Source organism: Entelurus aequoreus, linkage group LG26, assembly GCF_033978785.1.
Source record: "Entelurus aequoreus isolate RoL-2023_Sb linkage group LG26, RoL_Eaeq_v1.1, whole genome shotgun sequence".
Lineage (NCBI taxonomy): Eukaryota > Metazoa > Chordata > Actinopteri > Syngnathiformes > Syngnathidae > Entelurus > Entelurus aequoreus.
The window spans coordinates 33,793,999-33,808,500 of record NC_084756.1 but is presented as its reverse complement, the minus strand read 5'-3'; the positions used below and the strand labels follow the sequence as shown (position 1 = coordinate 33,808,500).

At 36.3% G+C, this 14,502-nt stretch overlaps 1 protein-coding gene across 2 annotated transcripts in view; it reads right to left on the bottom strand.

Annotated features, from left to right (window-relative positions):
- Positions 1-319: 319 nt before the first annotated feature.
- The window catches only part of LOC133643089 (FYVE, RhoGEF and PH domain-containing protein 5-like), a 79,160-nt gene continuing 64,977 nt past the window's right edge, over positions 320-14,502 (bottom strand). For both annotated transcript variants that reach the window (XM_062037496.1, XM_062037497.1), the window contains 7 exons: positions 11,142-11,238; positions 7,025-7,162; positions 6,855-6,957; positions 2,918-3,045; positions 2,720-2,845; positions 2,492-2,646; positions 320-892 (listed from right to left, as the gene is read on the bottom strand). In XM_062037496.1, the coding sequence (XP_061893480.1) occupies positions 856-892; positions 2,492-2,646; positions 2,720-2,845; positions 2,918-3,045; positions 6,855-6,957; positions 7,025-7,162; positions 11,142-11,238 (784 nt within the window). In that variant the 3' untranslated portion in view covers positions 320-855. The remainder of the gene's footprint in view (positions 893-2,491; positions 2,647-2,719; positions 2,846-2,917; positions 3,046-6,854; positions 6,958-7,024; positions 7,163-11,141; positions 11,239-14,502) is intronic.

Sequence of the window (14,502 nt, the reverse complement as noted above, 5' to 3'; positions counted from 1 at the left end):
CACTGTCGCCTGCTGCAACTCGCAACTTTCCCTGGCCCCGTGGTGGCTTCTTTTTTCTTTTAAAAAGCCCAGTGGCCAACGCTGTACGTGGGTCTGAAAAGGTGCAGGACTCCAAAGGAGGAAAGGAGAGCATCGTGATGGATGATCTGCCGTGGATGTAGGACAGAGTCGGTCTTCCCAGGAGCCCCAGAAAAAAAAGGGCCTCCTGCTTGACAACATTTGTGGGTCAGCAAGGTCCCAAAGGGGGAGAAGTGAAGCAGGCAAGGGCGGCCTGCTGACTCCTGGGTGAGGGCCTCATTAGGGGCCAATGTTTCCATGAAGGTGCACATGGCGAGTGTCAGCGTGTCACCCGCTCCAAAGTCAACACCAGGAGCAGATGGTTCTCCTCTCCTTTTAATGCAGTCCTTTTTCAAACAACATTCATAAAGCGACAGTAACGTACAAAGTGTGAAGCGCGGCGTCTGAAGAGCGTTTCCCTGGCGTGCGTAATGACCATTCAGTCCTTTGTGGCTTCCTGTGTGAAGGCCGTGTCACACAACATAGTACAGTAAGTCATAGAAGAATACATACCTTGGCAAATGTATTACTCCCGGATCTTTAAAAAAAAAAAAAAAAGACTTATAAAGTATCATGTGTCGCAGTCGGCAAACAATCCGCCATTGTTGTCTACGCCTTCAGTGGGATAGAGGTCACATGACCTGGCAGGTATCTGGGCCAGCGCCACTCACACCTGCTGGCGGCAGGTTTAGAAAAAGAAAAAGAAAAAAAAGGAGGTGAAAAAGTTTCCTCAAGAACAAAAACCTTGGAGGACATAAGAGCTTTTTTTTTTTCCCTGTTGTCCTTTTTTGAGTCGTCCTATAAAACGGTGGCTTCCTCCATGGCGTTGACCCACCTGTGTAATGAGCAGGTGGCACACGTTAGATAACAGGCACACACAAATGTGAGGACTAAACTATATATATATATATATATATATATATAGGTATATATGTATGTATATATATATATATGTAGCTATATATGTATGTATGTATATATATATATATATATATATATATATATATATATATATATATATATATATATATATATATATATATATATATCTACATATATATAAATATATATGTATACACATATATACATATATATAAATATATATGTATACACATATATATATATATAAATATATATGTATACACATATATACATATATATAAATATATGTGTATACACATATATACATATACATACATTTACACATATACACATACTGTACCTGTATATATATATATATATATATATATATATATATATATATATATATATATATATATATATATATATATATATATATATATATATATATATATATATATATATATATATATTTATACTTACGTACATACACATATCAAATACAGTATATATGTACATATACATACATGGATACACACATACATACATAAATATACATACATACACATACATACATAAATATATATATTTATACATATATAAATATGTTTACCTTTTTGTATATATATATATAAATATATATACACACGTATGTATGTATATATATATATATATATATATATATATATATATATATATATATATATATATATATATATATATACATACATACATACATATACATATATATACATACATACATACATACTGTACATACATACATACATACATACATATATATATATATATATATATATATATATATATATATATATATATATATATATATATATATATATATATATATATATATATACATCAATTACAGTCATTTGTTTTTCCTTTAATTGTTTTGTGCGCAGCTTTTGGAAGGAAAATGTTAGGACACCCCTGTGGAAAGGCTCTGTATTCACTGCACACCGGATCTGATTTTTTTTTTTTTTTTTTTTTTAAGTACACAGTAAAACAGTAAAAATTGTTCAGTAAAAAAACAACAACTAAGTTATTTATTATTAAAAGACTGGAATGCACCTATGCTGTCTTTAAATTGAAGTGAAGTGGTAATTGTGTTTTGGCGACACCTCGCGGACACAATAACTCCTGAAGTTCAGCTCATGACGCAGTAGGTTGAGTCATGCAGACACGTTTGTTACTTTCTAATAGGCTTCTGCCTTCGATACTTTGTGTGTGTAAATGATACGCAACTCTAATTGTTTGATACTTGTTTATATTGACAAATGTGCTGTTCTATTCTTCACTGATTACTACGAAGGTCTAGCTTGTGTGCTATTGTGTGCTTAGCTGTTGTGTAGCTGCCGGTAGCCTATAGCCTTGCATGTTTTCTTTCTGTAAATGGCTCTGGTGTAATAAAACAATTAATGGAGGACTTTTAGATGTGGCTGTCCAGCTTACATCGAAGATTTTAGATGCAAGATCTTTTTTTTTTGCTGATATCGGACGGATATTTGATATTAATATAGCGCCACGAGACAGAAAACTGAATGTTCCGCACCTCTGGGCCGTGTGGTTGTCCAGGGCTTTGAAGGTGTAATACAAAGTGTTCTTGTGGTAGAGCTGGAAGACGTTGGCCTGGTCGTCACCGTGCCGCGTGTCAGGTAACTTGACGGTGAAGCCCAACAAGGGCAAGCTCTCTGAGGCCACTTTCTCCTGCGGATAAAAAAAAAGCACATGCTGGGCCGCTTCCTCCACGCGGCCCCGTCCAGGTGTGTCCCCCCCTCACCTCTTGGCCCCTGTAGGTGTAGAGCACCTTGTCTTTCAGGAGGAACCACAGTCTCTTCCAGTTCCTCCTGCTCCTGTGGCTGCGATGCAGACTGCCGCTGATGGAGCCCTCGTCAGACACGGTCACCTGCGGGGGGGCACACAGGTGTGTCACTCCTGCAGGGCCCGGGCAATGAGCGCACGTGTGCAATGAGCGCACCTGCTTGAAGGAGAGCATGCCTTTGCGGTGTCTCCAAATGTTGGGAGGGTGGATGCTCTGGAAGACGGAGGAGAGGGGGCGACTGGCACGGGCCGGACCAGGACTGCTCTTGGCTGGCGGGTCTTCTCCTGCAGGGTGGAGACTTTTCAAACAACCTGCTGCTGCTCTTTCTTCAACCCAAGTTATATGTTGCTGCTTGACAAAGTAAACATTACGTGTATAACTACAGAATCTATGGGCGCCTCACCTTTCCATTCTCATTCTCGGGGTGACGATTCCATTCAGAATCAATTCTCCATTCTACACGATTCTCGTAATATATTATTTTTAGTATGGGAATTATGATAAAAACCTTTTCAAAACAGGTTGCTGGGTACAAAAGCTCCTCTTGGCTGCAAATATTTGTAATAAATGTAATGAATATAATACATGTAATAAATGTATGAATGTAAAAATGTAATGATTGCAATAAATACGATAAAAGTAATAAATGAAATAAATATAATAAGTGTAATACATATAATAAATGTAATGAATGTAATTATTGTAAAAAAATGTAATGAATGTAATGAATATAATACATTTAATAAATGTATAAATATAATACATGTAATAAATGCAACAAATATAATGAATATAATACATTTAATAAATGTATAAATGTAAAAAATATAATAAATGTAATGATTGTAATGCATGTAATAAATGTAATACATTTAATTAATTAAATACATTTAATGAATGTAATAACGGTAATACATGTGTTAATGTAATAAATGTAATGATTGTAGTATAGATGTAATGAATATGTGGAATACATTTAATAAAATACATACATTAAAAAAGTTTAATAAATGTATAAATGTAATGATTGTGATCATTGTAATTAATGTATGAATGTAATAAATGTAAAAACTATAATAAATGTAATAAATGTATGTTTGTAATAAATGTGATAACTATAATTCATGTAATATGTATATTTATTACATGTATACATGTAATGAATGTTATACATGTAATAAATGTAATAAATGCAATGAATGTAATAAATGTAATAAATTAAATACATGTAATAAATGCAATGAATGTAATAAATGTAATAAATGTATAAATGTAATAAATGAAATATATGTATTAATTTAATACATGTAATAAATGTAATGAATGTAATGAATATAATACATTTAATAAATGTATAAATATAATACATGTAATAAATGCAACAAATGTAATGAATATAATACATTTAATAAATGTATAAATGTAAGAAATATAATAAATGTAATGGTTGTAATAAATGTAATTAATAAATTAAATACATTTAATGAATGTAATAATGGTATTACATGTGTTAATGTAATAAATGTAATGATTGTAGTATAGATGTAATGAATATATGGAATACATTTTATAAAATGATTGTGATCATTGTAATGCATTCAATAAATATAATAAATGTAATGATTGTAACAAATGTAATTAATGTATAAATGTAATACATGTAATTAATGTAATCAATAAATGTAATCAATAAATGTAATGAATATAATACATTTAATAAATCCATCCATCTTCAACCGCTTATCCGGAATCGGGTCGCGGGGACAGCAGCTCCAGCAAAGACCCCCAGACTTCCCTCTCCAGAGCAACATTTGCGACTTCCTCCTGGGGAATCCCGAAGCGTTCCCAGGCCAGAGAGGAGATGTAATCCCCCCATCTGGTCCTTGGCCTGCCGCGGGGCCTCCTCCCAGTGGGACGTGCAACGAGGACCTCCCTAGGGAGACGCTCGTGAGGCATCCGCACGAGATGCCCGAACCACCTAAGCTGGCTCCTTTCCAAGCCAAGGAGCAGCGGCTCTACTCCGAGTCTCTCTCGGGTGACTGCACTTCTCACCCTATCTCTAAGGGAGATGCCAGCCACCCTTCTGAGGAAACTCATTTCGGCCGCTTGTATCCGCAATCTTATTCTTTCGGTCATGACCCACACTTCATGACCATAGGTGAGAGTAGGAATGTAGATAGCTCGGTAGACCGAGAGCTTTGCCTTCTGGCTCAGCTCCCGTTTCGTCACAACAGTGCGGCAGAGAGACTGCAATACTGCCCCAGCTGCTCCGATTCTCCGGCTGATTTCCTTCTCCATCTTTCCCTCACTCGTGAACAAGACCCCGAGATACTTCAACTCCTCCACCTGGGACAGAGTCTCGTCCCCTACCCGGACTGTACAAACCATCGGTTTCCTGCTGAGAACCATGGCCTCAGATTTGGAGATGCTGATCCTCATTCCAGCCGCTGAACACTCGGCTGCGAACCGATCCAGTGAGAGCTGAAGGTCACGAACCGAAGGTGCCATCAGGACCACATCATCTGCAAACAGCAGTGACGCAACCCTTAGCCCCCCGAGACGTATACCCTCTCCGCCATGGCCACGACTCCGCCTAGAAATCCTGTCCATGAAAATCACAAACAGGATAGGTGACAGAGCGCAGCCCTGGCGGAGACCAACCCCCACTGGAAACGGATCCGACTTACATCCAAGCACCCGGACACAACTCTCGCTTTGGTTGTACAGAGATTGGATGGCCCTCAACAGGGTTCCCCTCACTCCGTACTCCCTCAGCACCTCCCACAAGATCTCCCGGGGGACCCGGTCATATGCCTTCTCCAAATCCACAAAGCACATGTAGACTGGATAGGCATACTCCCAGGCCCTCTCCAGGATTCCCGCAAGCGTAAAGAGTTGGTCAGTTGTTCCACGACCAGGACGGAATCCACATTGCTCCTCTTGAATCTGAGGTTCGACTATCGGCCGGACCCTCCTTTCCAGTACCTTGGCGTAAACTTTCCCAGGGAGGCTGAGTAGTGTGATACCCCTACATTTAATAAATGTATAAATATAATATAATACATGTAATAAATGCAACAAATGTAATGAATATAATACATTTAATACATTTATAAATGTAATAAATATAATAAATGTAATGATTGTAATAAATGTAATGCATGTAATAAATGTAATACATTTAATAAATTAAATACATTTAATGAATGTAATAACGGTAATACATGTGTTAATTTAATAAATGTAATGATTGTAGTATAGATGTAATGAATGTAATAAATGTAATGAATATATGGAATACATTTGATAAAATACATACATTTTGTATTAAAATTTAATAAATGTATAAATGTAATGATTAAGATAATTGTAATGCATTCAATAAATATAATAAATGTAACAAATGTAATTAATGTATAAATGTAATAAATGTAAAAACTATAATAAATGTAATAAATGTATAAATGCATGTATAATGCAAACATATTTAAATGTAATAAAAGTATTTTTGTAATAAATGTGATAACTATAATTAATGTAATATGTATATAACTGTAATACATGTATACATGTAATAAATGTTATACATGTAATAAATGTAATACATGCAATTAATATAATAAATATAATAAATTAAATAAATGTAATAAATGCAATGGAATAAATGTATAAATTTAATAAATTAAATAAATGTATTAATATAATACATGTAATGAATGTAATCAATGTAATCAATGTAATAAATGTATACATTTAATAAATATAATAAATGTAATAAATGCAATGAATGTAATGAATTTATTACAAATGTAATAAATGTTATAAATGCAATTAATGTAAAGGAATTGCATTTACATAATAATACATGAAATTAATGTAGTAAATGTAATAAATGTAATAAATGCAATAAATGAAATAAATGTAATAAATTCAATTAATGTAATAAATGTAATACATAAAATAAATGTAGTAAATGTATTAAATGTAATAAATATAATAAATGTTAAAAATGCAATGAATAAATGTAATAAATGCAATGAATGTAGTAAATGATACATGCAATAAATGTAATAAATGGTGGGCATGTTCACACCTGTCTTCTGCAGCTGGTTGTAACAGTGGTCACACACTTTGGCCACACGCTCCTTCAAGTACTTGAGAGGATGTCTGTTCTTGGAGCAGCTCCTACAAACAATCTGTGGCAGCACCAGAACACTTTGTGTTTGTTGATTCCTACGACCACTGATTTGCATTGGAACTCACCCTCCCACAGCTGTGGCAGCGATGTCTGCGGAGGGTCAGGCCGAAGTGGGAAGTGCAGTTCATACACATCATCACTTGTGACGGCGGGACCAGCGTGGGCGCCTCTTCTCCCAAAGTCAGCCGCAGACCATTCCTCACCTGGACACACACTGCACTTTTGGGAATCTATTCTAATTTGTAATCATTTGTAATAATGTGCTCATTTTAGGCAGCTAGCAATGGTGATCATTTTGCCTCTAAATCACTCTAAAAAAAACATCTAAAAAGCGCCAATAATACTCCATTGACATTACATGCGTTATTGTTATTTTAAGCCTTTATGCAGACAAACAGAGCTAACATATTGAGCTGCTGCATCACCTCCGAGCTGGTGAAAGTTTATTCTAGATTATAGATCATGCCAATCTGTGACATTCAATGTAGATCCAGAGATGGCGAGAAATACAGTCAATTCCGAACTAAAAGCCGCTACCGTATTTTTCGGACTATAAGTCGCTGTTTTTTTTCATAGTTTGGCCGGGGGTGCGACTTATACTCAGGAGCGTCTTATGTGTGAAATTATTAACACATCTGTGTTGGCCCTGCGATGAGGTGGCGACTTGTCCAGGGTGTGTACCCCGCCTTCCGCCCGATTGTAGCTGAGATAGGCTCCAGCGCCCCCCGTGACCCCGAAGGGAATAAGCGGTAGAAAATGGATGGATGGGTAAAATATCAAATAATATTATTTAGCTCATTCACGTAAGAGACTATAGACCAGTGGTTCTAAACCTTGTAGGAGGTACCGAACCCCACCAGTTTCATATGCTTATTCACCGAACCCTTCTTTAGTGAAAAATAAAATGTTTTTTTTCATAATTTAATCTTAATTTATAAATATTAATCATGAAATTATGTTATTATATTACACAAATACTAATAAATATATATTTTACAAACAGAAAGTTACATGATCCCATGTTTACATCTCATTGTGCAACATGTGGATGTCTGAAAGGGGTACATGTTATTTCCAAAGCAGGACCCCCACCCAGACATACAATACTAGTACACAGCTCCTGAAAAAACAATATGTTTTGTTATTGTCATTGTAAGTGGGCCTAAACACTTATATTAGAAAATAATCTCATGGAAATGACTGCTGTCATTTGATTATAATAATAAAACCTTTAACTTGTTATCTCGTCAGGTTTGGGTCAGGTGCGCTGCTGGTGTAGCCACAGTGTGCACGTCTGACGTCGCTCACATGTGCTCCACTGAACGCTCAAGGAGTTTTTGCGTTTGCTCATGCATATGGAAAATTAAGGGAATTTTTGTTTGGGGGTATCCATAATACGCCGATAGGGAAAAGTTGTTATTTACACGATGAGTCGGGTGTGTCTTGACTTCCGCGACGGAGGCTCCGCCGAACCCCTGAGGCCGACTCACCGAACCCCTAGGGCTCGATCGAACCCAGGTTAAGAACCACTGGACTAGACGTATAAGATTTCATGGGATTTAGCGATTAGGAGTGACAGATTGTTTGGTAAACGTATAGCATGTTCTATATGTTATAGTTATTTGAATGACTCTTACCATAATATGTTACGTTAACATACCAGTTGGTTATTTATGCCTCATATAACGTACACTTATTCAGCCTGTTGTTCACTATTCTTTAGACATTTTAAATTGCCTTTCAAATGTCTATTTTTGGTGTCAAATAAATTTCCCCAAAAAATGCGACTTATACTCCAGTGCGACTTATATATGTTTTTCCCCTTCTTTATTATGCATTTTCGGCTGGTGCGGCTTATACTCCAGAGCGACTTATACTCCGAAAAATACGGTACATGTTTCCTAAGCTTTGAACCCTGCAGCTAGTAAGACAGTGCGGCTAATTGCTGGATTTTTCCTCGCTGACGGCCAAAATTAAAAATTGTTTTAGACCAGGGGTGTCCAAACTTTTTCCACTGAGGGCCGCACATTGAAAAATCAAAGCAAGCGGGGGCCATTTTGATATTTTTTATTTTAAAAACCAATACAATATATGTATAAAATATATACATTTAGGCTTCCACTCAGGCTTGATCCCGGGGACCCCAAAGGGTTTTGGTCCAAAAAATATAAAAAATGTGTCATTATTCAGTATTAATATTTGTGTTATTATTCAAGTTTTTAAATCTCTAGATCAACATTAGGTCTATCTGTCAATATAACATTTTTTAAAGATTTGTCAAAGAAAACCCTTTTTTGTAATGAAAAAAACACAAAATATGCAATATTTTCACCCAATAAAATTTTTAAGTGGGATATTTGAGATTATATAATAATTGGAGCCTTAAAAAGGTCAATAACTCATAACACCATTGATTTTAAGTCATTATTATTTTTTGAGCAATGACACTTAAAAACTAATCACACTAAAATTGTAGGGGATCCAAAAGGGTCCTACTCATTAAAGTGTTAAAAAATAAATTATAATTTTTTTTTTTTTTTACTGTTTACTTTTAACACAATAATCTCGAGATCAACTTCAGATCTATCCGTCAATTATAAGTCTTTTGTTGTTTATGTTTTTTGTTTGTTCGTTTTAGGCCCTTCTTTAAAAAAAACAGCTCGTTTTTTTACACGGCAAACACAAAATATGCAACATTTTCCCCAAAAAATATCTCAAAATATTTAATGTGATGTAATTGGAGCCTTGGATAGGTCAATAATTCATAATGACATTGATTTTGATTCATTATAATTTTTTAAAGAAATAAACAGCCTGCGTGGCAGCTTTGTGTTATTAGAGTAAACATTGCTACATTTTCTTGTTACATTTCACCTGTTTGCTCTTTAAATACCACTTTTAATGTTTTTTATTTTTTTCAATCATATTTTTAAAATGTGCCGTGGGGCCGTTAAAAAACGACCTGCGGGCCGCAAATGGCCCCCGGGCCGCACTTTGGACACCCCTGTTTTAGACGGAAAAAAACCCAAGCAAATACACTGAGAATGTGTTTTATTGTTTGTGCTATGGCGCCATCTTTTGGACGAGTTTGCTCACTGCAGGTGCTGCAGTGTCCTTCCATTTACCGGCAGTGCTTTCAAGCAAAAATGGAGTGCCGTCCATAACGTTGCTACTCGTATGGATTCTTCATTCGTCACTGTTTGTGAGTTTTACAATACAACTAAAACTGTTTATACTTACTTAAACCGTCCCATGTGTGATGTCTTGCCGTCGTAATGTAATGAAGTTGGCGTCGTTAGCACTTGCTAATAAGCTAACACATTTACGAGTGTCTCTGTTAGTATTATTAACTTACAATGGCATTCTTTTTGTATTGTTTCAGTTTCACAAATTCCTCAGTCAATTCACCAAAACGTCACCGTGGAGTTATTGAGTCTGTTTAGCTGATTGGAGAGCTAGCTTCCGCAGCTCGTGGGTCCATGACGGTGACTCCTGTTTTGTTTGATCAGCCGTTTTACTGCCGTGTTACAGGCACCGTTTGGAAACAATTAAGGTATGTAAATAAACATTTACAAAACCTTTCTGTGTCAATAACTCATTTTGCAACATATCTGCGGCTTATAGTCCGGTGCAGCTAATAAATAGAAACATTTTTGTTTTCCTTAAAATGTTGTGGTTTATATACTTTATAGTCCGATAAATACAGTACACGAAAAGACGCTTGTTTGCACTCAACTTTTATATCTAACGCTTCGTGGGGATTATGAATGATTCTTCATCTAAACAGGAAGATATAAACATCCCATCGGTCGGCATGCCAGTGAGAGCAGACATCGTACGGTAAGTGATTGTTTTATTATGTTTGTTGGCTCTCATGAAGTCTGCTATAATTCGTGTGATGAGTCTGTGAAATCAATACACCGCCTTATGTTTAAAATGAGCAAAATACCTAAATATTACATACATATATACTTAAAGTGTGTGTATAAAACCCTGATGGAGGTTTTTGAGTGTTTATAGGCGGAATAGCGCGACTACCATTACCTCCATTGTTAGCTGACTTTTGCTAGTGTTTATTTACTAGTAAGAATGCATAAAAACAAAACCCATGTGTTCTTGTTCGACATAAGGATTGTGAATGATGGGCAAAAACTCCCCCAAAATGTAAAGGTCAACACTTACCTCGACTGAAGAGTTGTCAGAGGGCACAGACACTCGATGATGTTCACTCACGGTGCGAGTCAAAGTGTAAAACCAGTCCTCTCGTTCAAGGAAGGAGCTGTCCGAGGAATACACATCGCTTACTAGTCACCATGAAGGTCAAGGTCAAGGTGGATTTATTCATTTCGCACAATTTGTAAACAGACGACTGCCCCAAAGTGCTGTAAGGATTAATGTTAGTAATAATAATAATAATAAAAATCACATGAAGTACAAAGCATTCTACATATAAAACACATTTACAGTCGCGATCAAAAGTGTACATACACTTGTAAAGAACATAATGTCATGGCTGTCTTGAGTTTCCAATCATTTCTACAACTCCTATTTTCCATTATCTACATCTGTCTTTCTTTCTTTTAGTTTATTTGGAACATGAACACATTTACATCATAATACATCACACAATTTCATATCATTTCATTTACATCATGCCCGAAAAGGAGTAGGAAGAAGCAAAGCTTATTTAATCCTACCCCCTTTCCCACTTCAAAGCATTTACAATTATATAAAATCATTTACTGACCTTTTTATATAATAAAATAACATCTATGAATTAGTACATACAACAGTTTGTAATATGTAATTAATTAATTCAGTCATTATTAACATACTGAGATGAAGAATATTTTCAATAAGGTTGGAAGTTTTTCTCATAATTCTTCTTCTTTGTACTTTGTAAGCACTATTAATTTAAACAACCTCTTAAAGTGAATCATGTCAGTACAATTTTTAACTTCTTTACTTAATCCATTCCATCATTTAATTCCACATACTGTTATGCTAAAAGTTTTAAGTGTTGTACGTGCATATAAATGTTTTAAATAATTTTTTCCTCTAAGGTTATATTTCTCCTCTTTAGTTGAGAAGAAATGTTGTACATTCTTTGCTAGCAGGTTATAGATTGCTTTGTACATCATTTTAGCTGTTTGCAATTTTACCAAATCACCAAACTTTAATATTTTTGACTTAATAAATAAAGGGTTTGTATGTTCTCTATATCCAACATTATGTATTATTCTAACTGATCTTTTTTGTAACATGGTTAACTAATGTAGCGCACATTTGTAGTTATTTCCCCATATTTCTGCACAATAACTCAGATATGGTAACACTAGTGACCAGTAGAGAATATAAAGTGATTTTTGGCCCAGGACGTGTTTTGTTTTATTCATTATTGAAATGTTTTTTGCTACCTTATGTTGTATGTTTTGTATATGAGATTTCCAGTTCATTTTATCATCTATTAATACTCCCAAAAATCTGGTTTCTTTGACCCTTTCGATGTCTACTCTTTAAAGGCCTACTGAAAGCCACTACTAGCGACCACGCAGTCTGATAGTTTATATATCAATGATGAAATCTTAACATTGCAACACATGCCAATACAGCCGGGTTAACTTATAAAGTCACATTTTAAATTTCCCGCTAAACTTCCGGTTGGAAACGTCTCGGTATGATGACGTATGCGCGTGACGTCACGACGGCAACGGAAGTATTCGTACCCAATGTGTCACCATACAAAAAGCTCCGTTTTCATTGAACAATTCCACAGTATTCTGGACATCTGTGTTGGTGAATCTTTTGCAATTTGTTTAATGAACAATGGAGACTGCAAAGAAGAAAGTTGTAGGTGGGATCGGTGTATTAGCGGCTGGCTGTAGCAACACAACAAGGAGTACTTACTTGGATAGCAGACGCCTAGCCGATGCTAGCCGCCAACCGCACGGATGATCGGGTGAAGTCCTTTGTCGCGCCGTCGATCGCTGGAACGCAGGTGAGCACGGGTGTTGATGAGCAGATGAGGGCTGGCTGGCGTAGGTGGAGCGCTAATGTTTTTATCATAGCTCTGTGAGGTCCGGTTGCTAAGTTGCTAAGTTAGCTTCAGCGTCGTTAGCAACAGCATTGTTAAGCTTTGCCAGGCTGAGAATTATTAACCGTGTAGTTACATGTACATGGTTTAATAGTATTGTTGATCTTCTGTCTGTCCTTCCAGTCAGGGGTTTATTTATTTTGTTTCTATCTGCAGTTGAGCCAGATGCTATCACGTTAGTTTAGTAGCTAAAGAGCTTCGCTGATGTATTGTCGTGGAGATAAAAGTCACTGTGAATGTCCATTTCGCGTTCTCGACTCTCATTTTCAAGAGGATATAGTATCCGAGGTGGTTTAAAATACAAATCCGTGATCCACAATAGAAAAAGGAGAGTGTGTGGAATCCAATGAGCCAGCTTGTACCTAAGTTACGGTCAGAGCGAAAATAGATATGTCTTGCACTGCAATATAGTCCTTCACTCTAACGTTCCTCATCCACGAATCTTTCATCCTCGCTCAAATTAATGGGGTAATCGTCGCTTTCTCGGTCCGAATCTCTCTCGCTCCATTGTAAACAACGGGGAATTGTGAGGAATTCTTCCTCCTGTGACGTCACGCTACTTCCGCTACAGGCAAGGCTTTTTTTTATCAGCGACCAAAAGTTGCAAACTTTATTGTCGTTGTTCTATACTAAATCCTTTCAGCAAAAATATGGCAATATCGTGAAATGATCAAGTATGACACATAGAATGGATCTGCTATCCCCGTTTAAATAAAAAAAATTCATTTCAGTAGGCCTTTAAGCTACGTTTAAACCAGTCGAACCTTATGAGGTTTGGTCCCCTCCAAGGTTTCTCATTGTTTTCTTGCCCTGATGTGGGATCTGAGCCGAGGATGTCGTTGTGGCTTGTGCAGCCCTTTGAGACACTCGTGATTTAGGGCTATATCAATAAACTTTGATTGATTGATTGATGATTGATTGATAAAATGCAAAAACAGAAAGGTGAACGAATACAAATAGTAATAATAATAATAATCACAATAAGTACAGAACATTCTATATATAAAACCCTGTTTGAAAAAAAACATAACATAAAAATGTCCAGCTCAGCTTGTGTTAAACTGCAGAGCAAACAAGTGTGATTTTAAAGAAGTTCTGAAATTCAGAGCGAGAGCGTTCCGGAGTTCAGTCTCGACCTTGAAAGCACTGGTCAGATGACCTCTCTGACCGCGGTATGCAGAAGAAGTAGGTCAGGTATGTACGGCGGGGCCAGCCCGTGGAGAGATTTGAAAACAAATCCTAAAATCCTCAACTGAATTCTAAAAACAACAAGCAGCCAGTGGAGAGAAACCAGCACAGGAGCAATGTGCTCATGTTTCCCGTGAGCAGGCCTACAGCTGCCATTTGGAGTGGAAGACTCCGAACGGGACAAGCGGTAGAAAATGGATGGACTAAATTAACGCCAACGTAAGGAGAGTGACAGTAGTCTAGCCAGTCTCTAACTGGTTT